Here is a 17,559-nt window from a genome sequence, read left to right as displayed (position 1 = left end):
TGCTGGGGGCAGGCCCTGTGAGACAGAAGCCCCCTCTTCCTGCAGACCTCCCTGACATCCGCACTCCATTCCTCATCTGTCTCATCTTTCTTCCCAGACTGGTCTTCCTCACTCCACCCCTCCTCCTTCTTTCTCCTGGAGCCCAACTGCCTCCTCCATGGCCCTCCGAATCCCCACTGCATCAGGCAATCCTTCATGGCCAAGTGTCAGCATCACCAATGCTCCTGGGATGACAGGAGCGGGGAAAGCCACTGGTCTCAACCAACCTCTCCCCTCTGCATTTATCTCAGCCCATCCCCCGGACCATCCTTCAATTCTCCCCTGCTCCATAAAAATATCGCACCAACTCCGCAGTTCACATTTGCTCATTTGGTCTGCTTGACTTGCTTACCATTGCGGTCTCCCTGTCTGAGGCCTCTACTCGAATTGGGATAATTTTGTCTGTACTTAAAGGCACTGACCTTCCAGATCCCTGGACTTCAGGAATTTGTCCTCATCCTCTCACCAGTCTCTGAAGCACCACCTTATTCAGGGGTCTGGTCTTGATCGTCCTAACTGTGCAGGGCTGGCCGGTGGGTTTCCAGATCTCTGAGATACTACCCTTCCTATGCTGTCTGGCTCTCTCTTTCCTTCTCAAGGCCAGCCTGAGAGCTAACAGAATCAGCATTTTGCTTGAAAAACGGAGGAAAGCCCAGAGCCCTCCATGGAATCAGCTACTTTCTCAGCATAACATCAACTGACAATAGAAATCAGACCAGGTGTGATCATCATCATGAATATTTGTATTTATTTATCAGCTTTGCAAGATCCTATCAAATAAATAATTATACATATTTCAATCACTTGATAATTAAAATAGTCACTAGAAGCAAAGACCTGAATGAAGAGCCCAGACCTTTATATTTTCATAGAGATTTGTCTTCCTTTTTGTGGTTCTCATGCATTTACCTATGAGAAATTCCTACAAGCCACTCTGCCTGATTCAAGACTTTGAAGAAAAATGCCTCCTGCGAGTCAGTTAATTCAGAATGGTGGATTAAAGACAGCCCAGACAGCAATTCTTAGCATCACCCCTCTCATCTGGTAACAGTCCATCTACAGCAAGTCACTTCCCTCTTCTATGCCAGGGTCTCTCAACCAGGAGACTATTGACATTTTGGGCCAGATCATTCTTTGGGAAGGGGGAGGAAAGGGCTGTCCTGTGCACTGTAGGTTGTTTAGCAGCATCTCTGGCCTGTATCCTCCAGATACCAGGAGCACCCCACCCCTGCCCTGGTCATGATGATCCAAAATGTCTCCGGAATTGCCAAATATCCCCTGGGCGAGCAAAATCAACCCCCCACCCCGCCACCCCCCCGCCACACACACAAACTTCTTCCTGGCACATCCATTAGTCCAAGATTAGTGTTGCAAACACCCTTCAGGGAGGACAGGGCTCCAAGGACCATCACCTTTGCTCTTTGTTACCCAAGAGAGCCAAGAAAGTAGTTCCTAGTAGCAGCAAGACATGGGAAAACCCTGCCTGCCAGTGAGGCTTGGGGCTCACAGGGAATACATGCTCACCAAGGCCATAAGACTTCAATTTGTGGATGCTAGAAAACAGGGCATCAGGGAGGCAGGGGTCCACTGCTGAGATGTGTGACTGAGTGAGGTGCAAGGACTGGAGAGGCAGGTGTGCCCCTCACCACACTTGATCTTACCTGTGGAAGTCTCCCCAACTTGTGGAAGTCACCAACACAGGATCCGCCAACTGTGTTTGAAAACAACCCCCTCATGGATGGATTTCCCTGGGCTGGTGCACAGTTCCTCTGACTGCATTCAGCATGCGTGTCTTGACCCACAGTGGACCTTCACAGTAGGGCCCTGTGCCGTCTTCACTGACTCCTCTCAAGGACTAGAAGGGCCCAGCACCATCCCAGGACAGTCAAGTGCTAATCTCATCAGTCACCCTTCAAGTACTTAACAAGCCCACCCTGTAGATCCTTGCTACACACAGTGTCATCCACAGGCTGGTACAGTGGGAATCCCCTGGGAACTCGTTAGAAAAGAAGACTCTCAAGGCCCCGCCCCAGAACTTCTGAATCTGAGTCTGAGCTTTAGCAAATTTCCCAGCTGCTGTCCATGGATGTGAACGCTGAGAATTCCTAATGGAAGTAATGCAGGAAAGGGAGAAGATCTCCTTCCCTCTAGAAGCTCACATTCTGGCAGAGAAAAAAGGATACATAAAAATGAAGGTCAGCGCGGTGGCTCACTCCCGTAATCCCAGCACTTTGGGAGGCCAAGGCGGGCGGATCACGAGGTCAGGAGTTCGAGACCAGCCTGGCCAACATGATGAAACCCCCATCTCTACTAAAAATACAAAAATTAGCCGGGCGTGGTGGTGCATGCCGGTAATCTCAGCTACTCAGGAGACTGATGCAGGAAAACTGCTTGAACCCAGGAGTTGGAGGTTGCAGTGATCCAAGATTGCAGCACTGCACTCCAACCTGGGCAACAGAGCAAGACTCCATCTCAAAAAAAAAAAAAAAGTATATACACACACACACACATACACACACACACACACACACAACATTAGCTGGGCATGATGCCATGAGCCTGTAATCCCAGCTACTCAGGAGGCTGAGGCAGGAGAATCGCTTGAACCCAGCAGGCAGAGGTTGCAGTAAGCCAAGGTTGCACCACTGCACTCCAGCCAAAAAAAAAAAAGGATATATAAAAAATGAGGCAAGGGAGCAGAGTGCAAGTCTACACCACCAAGCACGTTTTGGGAGGACACCTGGATGCTGAAGACCAAGACTAAGTGCTGCCTTAGCCACTTACTTCTACTGAGCCTCAATGTCCTCATCTGTAAAGTGGGGATAACACTTGCCCTGTCTACCTTACAGGAGTGTCCTAAAGATCAAAAAGGAGGGGAAAGCACTATTCTGACCTAAAGTACTATTTAATGTTAAATGTACTCTAAATGTTACAGAGGTTCAGAGAGGAGACGGCTCCGGGTGACTGGAAGAGTCTGGGAAGATCCAGCAGAGGGAGTTGGGGAACTGGGAGTACTGAGTCATATGCTAAACGAGGTGCTGCAGTAAATAAAGCAAGATGGAAAAGTGCACATGCTGACGACTGCACCCAACACCGCCTCAAGCCTGGGCCACAGGGAGCTCCCACTGATTCCTCACAGTCTATGGAAGAGCAACACCGTGGGTCTCAGAAACACGTACAGTGTTCACGAGTGCTTTACAGAAGACACAGCAAGCACAGATGGTCTCTGTGGCAAGGCTGGCAAGAAGCTCAATTGCTGCAAAAGTTATTAACTCTGGGTTGGGGCAGAGGGCAATGGACTTGTTTCCATTTTTCAGAGCTGACCTGTGGGGATGGTTAGACACTGCAAGAGGATGCCTGGAGGAGGGGGAGGTAAAAAACAATGAGCCAGTGAGTTCTTGGGTAATAGTTTTCCTAGATAACGTTTATGAGCCTTTGCTATGTACTTGATGTTTTCATACTTACAAAAAAATTCCTCCTCACTATGATCCTATCAGGCAGAGACTTTTGTCCCCACTTCACAGATAAGGAAACTGGAGATTTAGAATTTGAAGCCAGGTTGGTCTGCTTTCCAAAGCCCATGAGCTTAACTGCAAGCTAAACTTGCAGGGTCATCTGAGAATCTCTGTTCTTCCCTGTGCAGTTGAAACAATCAATGTGGCTGTACTTTTGTTGTAAGACCTGGCTTTTCCCGACTCGCTGACGTTTGCCATGCTTGTCCTGAGCTTCTCCAGAGAAACGCTGTCTTCTGGCAGGAAAAGATAAAAACGGCTGATATAAATGAGTCACCACACTCGCTATAATTAACAGTGATGCAAGAGCCAGATGCAAAATAAGAGAGGCCTCCGGACCTGACTTTTAGGCTGCCCAAACTTTGAGCTGCACTTCAACGCACAACAGTCTCCATGGCTGGGCTTCCATCTGTTTGAGACGTATTTTAAATGAAGAAATAAAACCCGGAATGCATGCAAGCCCCAAGACAAGGGAGCTGAGAGGAGCGGCACCAAATTAATCTCCTTATTTACAATTCAAAAACCACACACCAGAACACAGAGTTTATAGTTTATAGATAATATAGATCTTTGCTTTCACACTCAGTTGCCCTGGAAAGGCTGAGCAGTTTTCAATCTGCTGAGCTGATTTATAGCAAGTACAGTTGTAAATTCAATTGTACTAGGTGTTCAGCCTATGCCCTCCCAGTGATGTATCTGTGAACTTTCAAAAGGACAAGTTATCATGAACATCTCTCTATTTTCTTTTGCTGATCTGGAGTAAGAAGTGATACAATGATAATCTGCCTAAAATAAACCTTAAAACATAATCCCCACATCATCCACAGACCCCATTCAACCACAGCACGAGCACGATCACTCTGTAATGCAAGGTGAAGGCATTCTCTGCTGCTTCTAGGACATGTAAGTCCCTCCTGAAGTTTGACAGAGATAAATAAATTGTGGTCACGACCTGGATAGGCTCACTAGTAGCATTCGACATCGGTGGCGTCTTCTCTTACCTGTTTAAAAGAGGCTCAGTGGCCTTGAGATTTGAACACAATACAGCTGATGGAATCTTGCCACTTTCCTTTTGAATAGACTTTAATTGAGAGCGAAGTGAAAAATGCAGGTTACAATTTTAAGTGTTATCATCAATATCTTGTAAGATCAACACCCAGTGATGCATCTAGTACTTATACAGTCCTAATTTTAGTTGTCAAAGAGCAAATCATTATCAGACATATATTTACACAGTAATTTCAAGCAACAGTAAATAAATTCCCTCCCTTAAAAAACAAAACACAACACAACACACACACGCACGCACACGCACACACAAGCACTTTTAAACAATGCATTTCCTCACCCAGGAAGTCTCATTTTTTTCACATATACTTGTAGACCCAAAGTTACTTAAGTTACTTAAAAACAGTCTGATCAGTGGAGATTCTGGACCAGCCCCTATTTTCTTTTAAAGTCACTTTCATTTTTACAACTTGAAGCCACATAACCAGCATGGTTTGTTTACACCAAGGACACCCCCAATGATGAAAATGAATTCCAAATGAATTCCCCTTCATTTGTGCGAGGAGATATGTACATCTATGAAGACACATATGATTACTACTCAAAAGAGTCAAAAACATACACAAAAAATCTCAGATCTTCATAGTTTCTTAAGAGCAGTGTGCCAATGTTCACATTGAAATAACTGAATGGTAAAATTCTTTTAGATTTCTATACAGAGGCACTGGTTAGTTCTGATTCTTCCTTCAGCTGCTTGAAATGCATGAGCTTTACAAGTTGCCTGGCAGAACTACATCCTGCTTTCCAGGTTAGCGGTCTGGCTGACCTCGGGAATGTTAGACAAGACTCACCCCCGATGCCTTGCTCTCTGATTTATTTCTTGCTGATGCTGTTAGTAAATGGAAACCATGACAAAGTTTACATTAGCAGACACATACACATGCCCTGGCCTATAAATATTCCACGATGGAAAATGGCACAATAATTCCATCCCCAGCGAAAACGAGCATAAAAAAAGAAGGGAAGGGTCAGGGGGACACGATCAGCCATGACTCTTCTTACAGTAGAAAATCCAGACCAAATGGCAATGGGCTTTTAACTAACCGGACACTGTTAGCCGCTTCTCCAGGGCCTGTGAGTCAACTAAAAGTAGGCAGAGCAGAGACCAACTCTTCCAGGCACACCTGGTGGTTTCCAGAGGCACCGATATCTTGTCTTGGAAGTTGGATGAAGAAGATCAACTGAAGTTTCCTTCTTAGGGAAGTGAGTGAGGAGGAGTGGAGAGTCAGACTTGAAAGCAGTTCACACACCATGCTGCCTGGGACACTGAAGGGTCCCCGAGGGAGACCCCCTCAAAGTGCCAGCTGGAGTTTGGTCATGTTTCTCTGATGCATGTTGTGATGGCGGACTAATTCATCTGACCGGGCAAACTTTTTCTGACAACTTGGCCACCGACAGCTGAAGGGCTTTTCACCTGTTGACACAATTGCCAGTCAGAGACACTTGCAATGAAGAGACGGGCGCAAGTTCAACTATCAAGGCCTGAGTCAAGTCATTACAAGGCACCCACTCTGAATTCCCCATCGTTCCATCCCTGAGCTAACCAACTGAGCTCATTTCCCAGGCAGCCTTGAAACAGCAGCACCTCTGGGGGCTTTAAGGATCGAAATATTGTAAAGTTATATTCTTAGGCCAGAAAACTTGGAAAGTGGGAGATAAAGAATGAGTCAAGTTGGGGGAAATGTCTGAGCAATTCATAATTAAGGGGAAGAACGTTTGTTTCAGTCTCTGCTGACAGAATGTTTTGCGGACTGTGTAAATTTCTCCCCCTTGCTGAGTAAGTTGGGAACTGAGCAGAACTGGGCTGCAGAAGCCTCCAGGTCATCACCCTGGGTATTACTGAGTGATCACTGTCCAGGGATCTGAGCTGTGACTGAAGCTTTTAACACTTCTATCTGTGTAGATACCCTGGATGGGCTGGATACTTTAAAAATAAATCACTGATACCAGTTTGCATGTTATGTGTTGTTTTTGTTTTTCTCTTAAAGTGTTACTGAGAGCATAATCTTGTTATATGGAAGATTCTAGTTGGGGCGTGGTTCTTAGATTTTTAATAAGCTTGCCAAAAGATTGAGGCTTCTCCACCCAAAGAGCCCTCAGACATTCTTTCCAAGCCTCATTCTCATTAGGGAGAATAACTATCATTTATTTGATGCTTAACATATGCCAAGCCTTGTGCTGGGCTGCACACACACGCGCGCGCACACACACACACACACACACCCTCATGTATTCCTTACAACAGCCCGTAGGGGAAGCGTTATTATCCCCACTCTACAGATGAGGTAGGACATCTACTGAAGGCAGATGCAGGCAGAACTCAAATCTCCAGGTCTGTTGAATTCCAGAGCCCACGCTCTTTCCTGTATCACACCTCCCAGGCCTAGCCATGATGGAAAAGCAGCTGCGGCTCCATCCTAAGGAAGAATGTGCAGAAGCCAAACCCTGTACCACTTGACAGATCTTCTCAGATACTGCTGGTCCCACTTGGCCTTCTCTGAGTACTGATTTGGACAAGCACTGAGAAATGTCCCAGGAGGGCTGGTGTCCCAGGGTCAGACCGGAGGCCAATCAAATGCGGTATTAAACAGTCTGCTGGTGAAACAGGTCATGTCACACTTACTTGGGGAGTGTGACAGCAGTGTACAAGGGACTATAACACTTTGCCACCAAATTATGAGCTCAGGACTAAGTCAAAGAAGCATCGAAGGCACCTGAGGAAGGGAAGCAAGATCCCATCCCACCAACCATGGACCACAGGTACCTTGGCTCTGTTTTTAAATGCAGCCAGTTTGGGCAGAGAATCTGGGGCTGCCCAGGGGTTTGTGATGTCATGTTTTCCTTCACACGCTGTTCCTCTGCTCTTCCTGGCCTGGCTCCCACTCTCTAACCCCACCTCCAGCAGTGCCGTCAAGGGCTGGCTCCTAATGGACAAATCCCAACCCTCTCTCTCATCATCTTCATTCCTCTCGGTCTCTCAGTGGTGTTCAGCTTTGCTGACTTCGACTCTCTGCTTGACTCCCCATGCTCCCTGGACTGCAGCGTAAATGCCTGTTCCTTCTCCAATAAAGAAGCAAGTGGGACAAGGTGGGCTGGAAGCAGACAGAACTGGATTTGCTACTTAGTAACTTTGTGACTTTAGATAAGCCATTGAATTACTATTGCCTCAGTCCCCTCATCTGTAAGATGGGAATAAAACATGCCGACCTTACTTTTTTTGTTTCGTTTTGAGACAGGGTCTTATTCTGTCGCTTGGGATGAAGTACAGTGGTGGGATCACCGCTCACTGCAGCCTCAGCCTCCCAAGCAAGCTCTAGTGATCCTCCTACCTCAGCCTCCCCCAAATAGCTGGGACTACAGGTGCACACCACCATGCCCAGCTAGTTTTTGTATTTTTTGTAGAGACAGGGTTTTGCCATGTTGCCCAGGCTGGTCCTGAACTCCTGGGCTCAAGTGATCCACCCACCTCAACCTCCCAAAAAGCTGGGATTACAGGCATGAGCCACCACACCCGGTCCTATCTTACTCTACTTACAAGCATGTTGTGAAGATAGACTTAGACAAGCTAAGCATTAACCCTCTTTCCAAAGGTAGAAAATATGCAACAAAGGTGGTGCTATTTTTATTATGAATCACACCAGCCTTGCAGAAAGCAAAAACCTTCAGCAGCCAGTAAATAAATGCCCTATTCTCCTCTCTGTACTAGTACAAAAGAAATAATATCCACACACTGATACTGGTCCCACAGAAACCAAGACCGCTCCGGGGGCATTAACTTTCAGCAAAGCAAGGACTCAGTTCTCTGAAAACAGTGCCATGAAACATGTGCTCTCAGAAGAATAAATGTTTGGCTTGCTAGAATTTCTGCTGCTTTTCTGTAAAGTTGATTATCATATCAAACAGAGTGACAAAATGTGTGACATGACAAACTGGAAACAGTAGGGACCTGGCTTATCTCTTCATTTTCATTCTGCACACTCCAGCCATTTTTTTCCCATCTTTCTCCTTCTCTGTATTTCCACCCTCCCCTTCTTTAAAAAATGTTATTATTTATTATTTAAAGATAGCCATGCACTATTCCTTCTCTCAGCTGAGGCTAAACCTTAGAACTTTTACACTAGTCTTTTCCAATCCCTCTCATCACAATTTCATTCCACAATAGTTTAAAAAAATAATGAAAAATAAATGTGAAGAAAAGTTTACGCACTTGTTTTACCTGTATGAGTCCTGGTGTGGGTCTTCAGGTGGTCGGACCGGGAGAACTTTCGCTGACAAGTTTTACACTGGAATGGTTTCACACCTAAATGGACAGAGAAGGTCTAGCCTCGGCCCTAACAATGTGGGGCACAGTGAGCCCCACAAGGCTGACTTCTGACAGCTGGAGGAGCCCAGCATTTCCAGCCACGCCTGCAATGTCTGCATCTGCCTCACCCTCAGATTTCTCCAGTCCCTCAGGCCCAACAAGAATCCCTGATTCTGCACAGGAATCTTCAAGGACCTGCTTCTAGCTTGGGAACAATCATTCCTTAACCACAAAGGTCCAGTTTCTCACCAGCTGGAAGATCTCAGCTGTGTCAGAGACAGGAAAAGTGAATCACACGCTACAAATTGGATTCCACTCTCCGTCACCCTCATTCTTTGCCGATGCTCAGTGTATCATCAGCCCAATGCTAGTGGGATCTCGCAGTTCTGTGGTTTGCAGGGGAAATGTGGGGTGTTTCCTTTTCTTTCTTTTTCTTTAAGAGGAGGAACATCTCCAGAGATTATGGGGGAAAAATACTGGAAAAACTAAACACATGGCTGACTCTCTCATTCATATTCAACAACAAAGAGAATCATGAAATCAATCCTAGCCCAAGGGAACATGGCTGGCAACAATGAGAAGTGAACCTACAAACCTGTATGTCTCCTTTGGTGTCTTTTGAGCTGGTCTGAACGAGAAAACCTTCGCTCACAGTCCTTGAAGTCACACTGGTATGGTTTCTCACCTTGGGGAAGACACATATTCTATTTGAAAATGACACTGGAAAAGGGGATCTCATTCAAGGCAACCTCTCCTACTAGGACTGAACAGATCCCAAAATGCCTAAAGCACTTTGTTGGAGCTTTTTAGGGTAGGATGATCCCCAACCTGCAAGTTAGAAATGAATGGGAGCTCAGGGGCCAGAGGATTCTACCCCGAAGCTCACATCTAGCTCTGCCATTAAAAAAAAAAAAAAAAAAAAAAAAAACCCTGGGTGAGGTGTGGTTTCTTTATTGCAAAATGGGTCCAATAATACAGCAACTTCAAAGGATTTATGACCTTTGCATAAAGGGCTCAGCCCAGGGCCTAGCACAGAAAGAGTGCTCAAAAAATATTAGCAAATAAAAAACAAAATATTTAACTCCCAGGCAGAATCTGAGGCAGAATTCTGGGATGCATGTGCCTTGAGGTCAACCTCATGAAATAAGAGTTTTATGTTTTACGGCCCGAAGATCTGGTGTTCTGTGCTACGACTCCTTGTTCTTGAGTCAAGCAAGTATGCCTCCATGGTTGTGAGATCCTCGAGATACACCAAAAGCATTGAGAAAGTTTTTGGTGTGCTTTATCCAAGAGAAGCCAGTAGTGGGATTACCCAACCTCCTGACTCAGAATGGAGAAGCCTCACCCCTGTCCTCACTAGAGAAAGTTCAGCCAGATACTGGGACCTGAGCCCCAAGAGAAGTGAGCAACCCCAAGCCTTCCCACCTTCCTAGGAGAATCCTGAGTCACAGGCATCTGGGATGGAAACAAGCCATTCTGGAATCAGTCAGGTCCTGTTACCTTTCCAACCTCAAAGCCTCTGCTATTTCCCTCACGAATCTCTATTCCCCACTATGCCAGAGCTCACATCCTGAAGTCCTCCTTGCACTCTGCTCACACTAAATGTTCCCTGTCTCCACATCGAAAAGTCTCCTGTATGTCTCCTTCTTCTGCAATGCCTACTTGGAAACTGCATGGGTCAATTTCCCTTCCTTCCCTCATTACAACATTTATTCCAGGGTGTCTAATGTGGTGAGCTATGTCTGGGTCTACAATTCTACAATTCTTCCATGGGCTGGAAAATCCTGAGGACTAGAGCCTTTTTATTTCTTTTCTCAGAGACAGAGTCTCTCCCTGTTGCCAAGACTGAAGTGCAATGGTGTGAGCCTAGCTCACTGCAGCCTCGAAATCCTGGGCACAAGCCATCCTCCCACCTCAGCCTCCTGAGTAGCTGGGACTACAGGCATACACCAGCACACTTGGCTAAATTTTTAAAAATATTTTTTGTAGAGACGGGGTCTCACTATATTGACCAGGCTGGGTCTTGACCCCCTTAAGCAATCTTCCCGCCTATGCCTCCCAACATACTGGGATTACAGGTGTGAGCCACTGCACCTGGCCCCTTTCTTTGTATTTGTATCCAGCTTGGTGCCTTATGCTTCACCTCTGCACGCTGGAGAACACAATACCCCTATTGAGTCTGATTTCCTTCCCCTGCCTTTGAGCTTCTGCTCACCTATCACTTTTTCTGCCCAACCTACCAGCCTTCACTGGTTAACCCAAGCCCTTCTTCCTCCAAGAAGCTTTCTCAGATGACCCTAGTCATCTGATACCCTCCAAACTCCTCGGTGCCTCCTGTCTCTGATTTAGTACATGATCATGTACTCTCTTAATCACTTTTCATTTGTTTATATCCTCGCTCCCAAACAAACCACCAACTCTTTGAGAAGGGGGATTATAACCTGCAGTTAAAAAGCAGGAGCCTGAGTCCTCTTTCTGTTATATCCTACCCTCTTAATAAATGTTTTGCGAGTGAGGATTAAATGAAATATACATGTAGAGAGCCTGACACCCAAAAAGTACTTAATATAATAGTCCATACTGTTGTTATAAATAAATAAGAAGATATTGCTCTCTTTCAAGGGGGGCTGTAGGATTGTTAAATACCAACCTGCCCTCGTCTTCTGCAAGGAAGAGTTTCTTAAAGGCTCCAGTGGGTCTGGGGTTCTGGCTCTCCTGTTTACTGCCTTCCCTTCACACAGTTGTCTAATCCTCACTGCATTCTAAGTGCTTCTCTCCCATTAAAAGTATCTACAACCATATTGCCTTCATTTATTCCCTTGCATTTTTCAGGCAGGATTTTACTTTTTCGTTTTCCTTATAACCTTGACAGTCACTTTTCAAATGATCCCATTTGGGGAAACGTATAAAAATATAACATGCCACTGGTCCCCTCCTCTTTAGCCTCAAAGTCTGTGGCCCACTAAGTGCAAACTCAGGTTGATACCAGAATTGTATCCTCTGGATACAGTGAATTAGCAAAATCCAGTGGTCTAAGGAAATCTGAATGCAGCTCACTTTTTTCTCCAGCTTCCCAAGAGCAAAATCAGCAGTAATATTACAGTTGTAACAGTCATCTTATAATTATGCTGTTCTTTGATTGTGGAAAAGGTAGCAGTAGCTCCTCTGTAAGAAAACCTGGGTTTCACCACACTCCCACACTCCCACCTAGTGCCCACAAGGCCCAGAGCAAACATTCTGTGACATGGCTGTCCACATTCAAGGTGGCCAACACCAGACAATGCCAGTTCTCTGTTTCCCACAAGCAGCCTCCTTGACCTGGGGGAAAATCCAGTTTCATTGGAGTATCTTCAAAAATCATCATCTCTCTCTCTCCTTTCTTTTTTTTTTTTTTTTTTTTTTGGCAGATTCTTGCTCTGTTGCCTAGGCTGGAGTACAGTGATGAGATCTTGGCTCACTGCAACCTCTGCCTCCTAGGTTCAAGCAATTCTCCTGCCTCAGCCTCCCGAGTAGCTGGGATCACAGGTGCGTGCCACCACACCCGGCTCGTTTTTGTATTTTTAGTAAAGACAGGGTTTCACTTTGTTGGCCAGGCTGGTCTCCAACTCCTGACCTTGGGTAATCCACCCACCTCAGCCTCCCAAAGTGCTGGGATTACAGGTGTGAACCCCCGCACCTGACCTTTTTTTTTTTTTTTTAAAGTGATCACAAAAAAACAATCAATTTTCCCCTTCCTGTCTGGTTGATTATTACTGACCTAAGCAGGTAAGTTTTTCTTTGGACCATCTCTTCCAAAATTTCACAACGATCTTGCCCATCGACCTTCTAAAACCACCTGATGACTATATTCCCAGGCTAGCTCCTCTCTCTTTAGAAATGCTAATAGTATTCTAACACCAACACGATTCCCACGCGGGTCTCTTTAATTCTGTGGCACTTTCTCTCTACCACTCTGCTCTGGCCTTCTGGAAGACAGTTTACTGACTTCTGTAATAAAGGATGGATAATCAGAATGCAAAATGGCCTCACAGCCTCTTTACATCACCTGGATCAGACCTTTCAAAGCAGTGCTTACTTTCCATCCTGGAAATGACCTGGGTCCTTAGCAGCGTGACAGCCTGGAAAAGGAGCTCTTGAACCATGTTTGTCCAAGGCTGGACAGTGGGCACACTTACCAGTGTGCTTCCTGCTGTGCATCTGTAAGTGGGACAGCTTAAAATATCTCTTATTGCAGCCTGGGTAAGCACACATGAAGGGGCGTTTCTCACTGGTCTCAGATGCCGACCGCACAAGAGTCGGGGCTACTCCAGGCACACGCCGCACATCCTGTAGGCAGACAGTAAGAGGCAAGGAGGCTTTAAGCCATATGTGAACATTCTGGTAGGTCTTGAGGGAGAGTGAGCACTGGAATATATTCAAAGAAGGGGTAGCAGGTGCAGACCTAAAACCACTCCCATTCACACTCCAGATCGCCATGGCAGACATCACTAATGGATGCTAGATCAGGACATTCTACAATGCAGTGCTCTAAGGTCATCACTACTGAGCAACCAGAAGTGGCTCTTGAGATGCAACCTACATGAAATGGCTGTCCCAGAGCCTCTGCAAAAGAAATGCTGGTGCCTCAAAGAGCTCCCAATCCATTCTATCTCTCAGTTTCTCCTCTTGAGGTAGTGATGTTTCCAAGTCCAAAGTCCCAAAACCTAACTACTCCCTCCTGCTTGGAGACATGACCACATGACCTAGAGGCAATCTGCAATGGGTGGGGGCATCCTTATTTGAAAAAAGGGGGATAATGAATGAGCCCCAAACTGACCAGATCATCCAAGTATAGATAAATAACAAGGAAGAAGGAGCCCCTGGATGTGGTGGTCCCATCTGTGAAAGGAAGCAAAACCCACCAGAAGGCCATGGTGAAGCCAGCACAACCTTTAATAGTGACACCAAAAAGCACTGGAATCCGTCTGCCTTCTGTGCACTGCACACATCCTTTGCAGGGCATCTGTTGCTCCTCTTTATCTTGTGGAAGTGCAGTGTGTGTGTTGTCAGTCTTCCAAGAATAAGAACTGGAGGAAAACAGAGAGGCAAGCTCCCCTTCCTCTTCTTGGGGTCAGGGAGTCATAAATGGGAGCTCAGCAAGTGCCTGAGTGGGCACTAAATTCTCCTCATTCCTTTACAGATGTGCAAATTAACCCCATAGAGGGTGAGATGCTGACACTAGAGTGCATCCATGTTTTGGTTTTGTTTGTTCTTAAGACAGGATCTTATTCTGTTGCCCAGGCTGGAGTGCAGGAGTTGCCCAGGCACGATCGGGGCTCACTGCAGCCTCGACCTCACCAGCTCAAGTAATCCTCCCACTTGAGCCACCTGAACAGCTAGGACAACAGGTGAGAGTCACCATGCCCAGCTAATTTTTTTTTGGTAGAGATAGGATGTCCCTATGTTACTCAGGCTGGTCTCGAACTCTCGAGCTCAAGGGATCCTTCCACTTTGGCCTCCTAGAGTGCTGGGATTACAGGCATGAGCTACCATGCCTGGCCTAAAGCGCATTCATGTTTTCTGCTAAGACCTGGAACCACTTCTGAGTATAACCAACTTCTTGCCCCATGCATTTTCCACTCTACCCCATGCTTGTGTTCTAGTCCCTATTTCACATTGCCCTGCACTGAAAGGTCACTTTCTTTTTTTGGAAGAAAAATGCTATAGTGACATACAACGCAACATTGATGTTAATAGGCCGAAGTGTCTCAGGGATAATGGTGGCATAAAATTAAATGGTGAGCTAGTTGTTGGATGGGAATACTCAACACCTGTGCAGTCTGGAGTTTTTTAGAGGCCATGACAAGGGAGCTTGACAAACTGGGCTTGATGGGAAAGAAAGCAAAGGAAGCATTTTCCATTTCCCTTAATTCATCCTAGAAGCAGTGCACATGGGAACAGTTGTTAATCTCAGTAAGGGCCCTGGTGAAGGATTCTGATGGTATTCGTCAGGGGACAGGCTTGATGTCTCCCCAAACCGTCGTCAGATTTCCATATTTCTGTAACTCTTGCCTTTATTCCTCTCCATTGAAAGGCTTGGGAGTAGGGAGCACACTGTTCTCTCTTTGTGACACTTCTGGAAACATTAATCAGAACATCTCAGAGCTACTTGCCCCACATATCCTGTGGGGTCTGGCCCGGATACAACTTACTTCTAGAGTACTGACCATTCTGGTGAAAGTATCACTGCTGTTACTCATGTTGCAGCCATGGATTGATGTTTATAAGCCATAAATGAAACCCTTAGTAACTGCGTGTGCTTCTGACCACCCAAAATAGAGACTCCGCAGGGAAGGTAGGCTGAAGGTCTATGGAGGTGGCAGACCAAAATGTCTATTGAATTCTCTGAAACTTTTACCTTTATACTTTACTTTCCTCATGCTCGTTGGAGACCTCTCCCTCCTCCAAAACTGTTCACCATCCTCTGCCTCCCCAAGAAGCAGTATCAGGAGGTAGGTATAAACAGGGGATCTGAAGTCAGGCAAGACCTGTGTTATTAGTCTCGGCTTCACCATTTACTAGCTAGGTGATTCTGGTCAAGTTATTCATCACCTCTGGGCTTCAGTTTCCCCACCCATAGAATAGAGAGAATAACAGTACCTGGTGTACTGCAGATGAAATGAAGGGGGAAAGGCCACATATAGACACGGAGAAACCTTACATGCATATTGCTAAGAGAAAGAAGTCAGCCTGAAAAGGCTACATCTAGTATGATCCCAAATATATGACATTCTGAAGAAACACCAGTGATTGTTGGGAGAAGAAGAGGGAGGGAAGAATAGGTGGAGTGTAGGGAACTTTAAGGGTAGTGAAACTATTCTGTATGATACTAGAATAATAGGTACATGGCATTATGCATTTTTCAAAACCCATAGAACTGTACAATACAAAAAGTGAATCCTAAGGTAAACTATGAGCTAACAATAACTTATCAGTATTGGCTCATCAATTACAACAAATGTACCACATCAGTACAAAATGGTACTAATAGGGTAAAGTCCATTTTTTTCAAGTCTACGTATAAAACTTAGCACAACGCCTAGTATATAGAAAATGTCCAGCCATAGGCGGTACAGTTAGTATGATTATCATCAACACTTGCCACGATGTGTCTACCTGTGGGCACTTTACGATGTAAACCAAATCTTAGAAGTCAAAGGTCCAGGCGGTTAATTCAAACCCAATTAGCTCAAAAGCAAAAGCCACACAGCCTGCCCTGGAGAAGTCAAATGGAGCAGTAAAGGCAGAAAGGAGAGGATTCTGTAGGACGCATCTTGGGCTGTGTCAGGCAGCGGGGCAGCCTCTCTGGGAGAGGACACAGCTGCGTTATCAGACCCAGGGGACGAGCAGGGGTCCCTGATGTTAAAGGAGCCTGCAATGAAGAAGAGGCTTGCCAGGGCCAAAGAGTCCATCAGTAAGGAACTAAAGGGCCGGTAAGCAGGAAGAGGCAGTGCAGCCCCCTTCCCGCTAGGGCCTCTGCGTGCTCACCTGAATGCCTCTGAAGACACCATGCGTGTGTATTCTGTACTGGGCGCCGCAGAGGATGGGCGTGGTGTGGTTATCGCTCTCGTACCCTGTGCCGTGGCTGCAAACACAAAGAAGGGAAAAAAGGCTCAGGGTGGCTCACAGTCGCCATTTGGAAATGCTTATCTGCAGTCAGGAGGGAATGATTGTTTTTACAGTTCACAGAACAAAAATAGTTGGTTTTTGCCTCCCTCCACGGGGCCACTTTAGATGCAGGGTTCTGCGGATGGCGAGGCCGCCGGATCCTGGGGCCGCCACCTCGCAGCCCCTCCCTCATCCTCCGATTCTCGCAGGCGTGCACCGTTCCGGTCTAGGGTCTAGGTCTCGCTCAGACAAGCCGAGGAAAGCCGCAGTGGCAGGGTTTCATCCTCGGCAAGTTGTTTACCATCTAGACGGCAGGGCTGACAGCTGCAAGTATCTCAGGAATGAGCAGAATGCCTCAAGCTTCACGTTAAGTGCACTGAATTTTTGTCGGCACCTCATGACTCAGTTTTTACCAGATAATACCAAAAAAGTGATGATGCAAGAAGAAATGTCGTGTCCTCAGAAGTGGGGATTACACATCTGTGGACCCATTCTGCTTAACGACAGGTCACTTTTCCAGATCAACTTAACTCTTGGTAGCCTGCCTGTGCTGTAGGTGGGCACTGGAGAATCTTCCTCCAGCATTTGACTGACTAGTCCCCTAACTGGTGCTCAGGTCACCTTCGACTACATAGGAAGAGCTGAAAAATGTGCAATGCCGAAAAGGACAACTTGGAAGGGATGGATGTTCTGCTCTAAAATTATTCTCTCCTTCAGATACAATGCCACTATCTGCTCTACACTTACTTTACTTCCAGATGAGATGAGGCGGACTGAGGTTTTTCACCCACACCAGCAGCACATTAGAATCACATCTAGAAGCACCGAGCAGAGCTCTTATGAAATAGTTCTGTGAAATGATGCAGCTGCTTTGCAAAATATCTGGCAGTTCCTCAAAAGGTTAGACATAAAGTTAACGTATGACCCAGAAATCCCACTCTTAGGGATATTCCCAAGAGAAATGAAAACAGATGTCCACACAAAAACTTG

The 17,559-nt window shown here is 46.1% G+C and overlaps 1 protein-coding gene across 10 annotated transcripts in view; it reads right to left on the bottom strand.

The window, feature by feature from the left end:
- Nucleotides 1-746: 746 nt before the first annotated feature.
- The window catches only part of LOC105471510 (WT1 transcription factor), a 51,744-nt gene continuing 34,931 nt past the window's right edge, over nucleotides 747-17,559 (bottom strand). For 2 of the 10 annotated variants that reach the window (XM_071074905.1, XM_071074906.1), the window contains 5 exons: nucleotides 16,450-16,546; nucleotides 13,098-13,248; nucleotides 9,518-9,607; nucleotides 8,827-8,919; nucleotides 747-6,033 (listed from right to left, as the gene is read on the bottom strand). In XM_071074905.1, coding sequence (XP_070931006.1) covers nucleotides 5,912-6,033; nucleotides 8,827-8,919; nucleotides 9,518-9,607; nucleotides 13,098-13,248; nucleotides 16,450-16,546 — 553 coding nt within the window. In that variant the 3' untranslated portion in view covers nucleotides 747-5,911. The remainder of the gene's footprint in view (nucleotides 6,034-8,826; nucleotides 8,920-9,517; nucleotides 9,608-13,097; nucleotides 13,249-16,449; nucleotides 16,547-17,559) is intronic. The other 8 variants (XM_071074904.1, XM_071074902.1, XM_024789607.2 and 5 more) reach the window with 7 other exon arrangements.

This window comes from Macaca nemestrina, chromosome 12 (assembly GCF_043159975.1).
Source record: "Macaca nemestrina isolate mMacNem1 chromosome 12, mMacNem.hap1, whole genome shotgun sequence".
NCBI lineage: Eukaryota > Metazoa > Chordata > Mammalia > Primates > Cercopithecidae > Macaca > Macaca nemestrina.
Note: the sequence above shows the minus strand (reverse complement) of the source record. Positions and strands in the feature narration are given on the sequence as shown.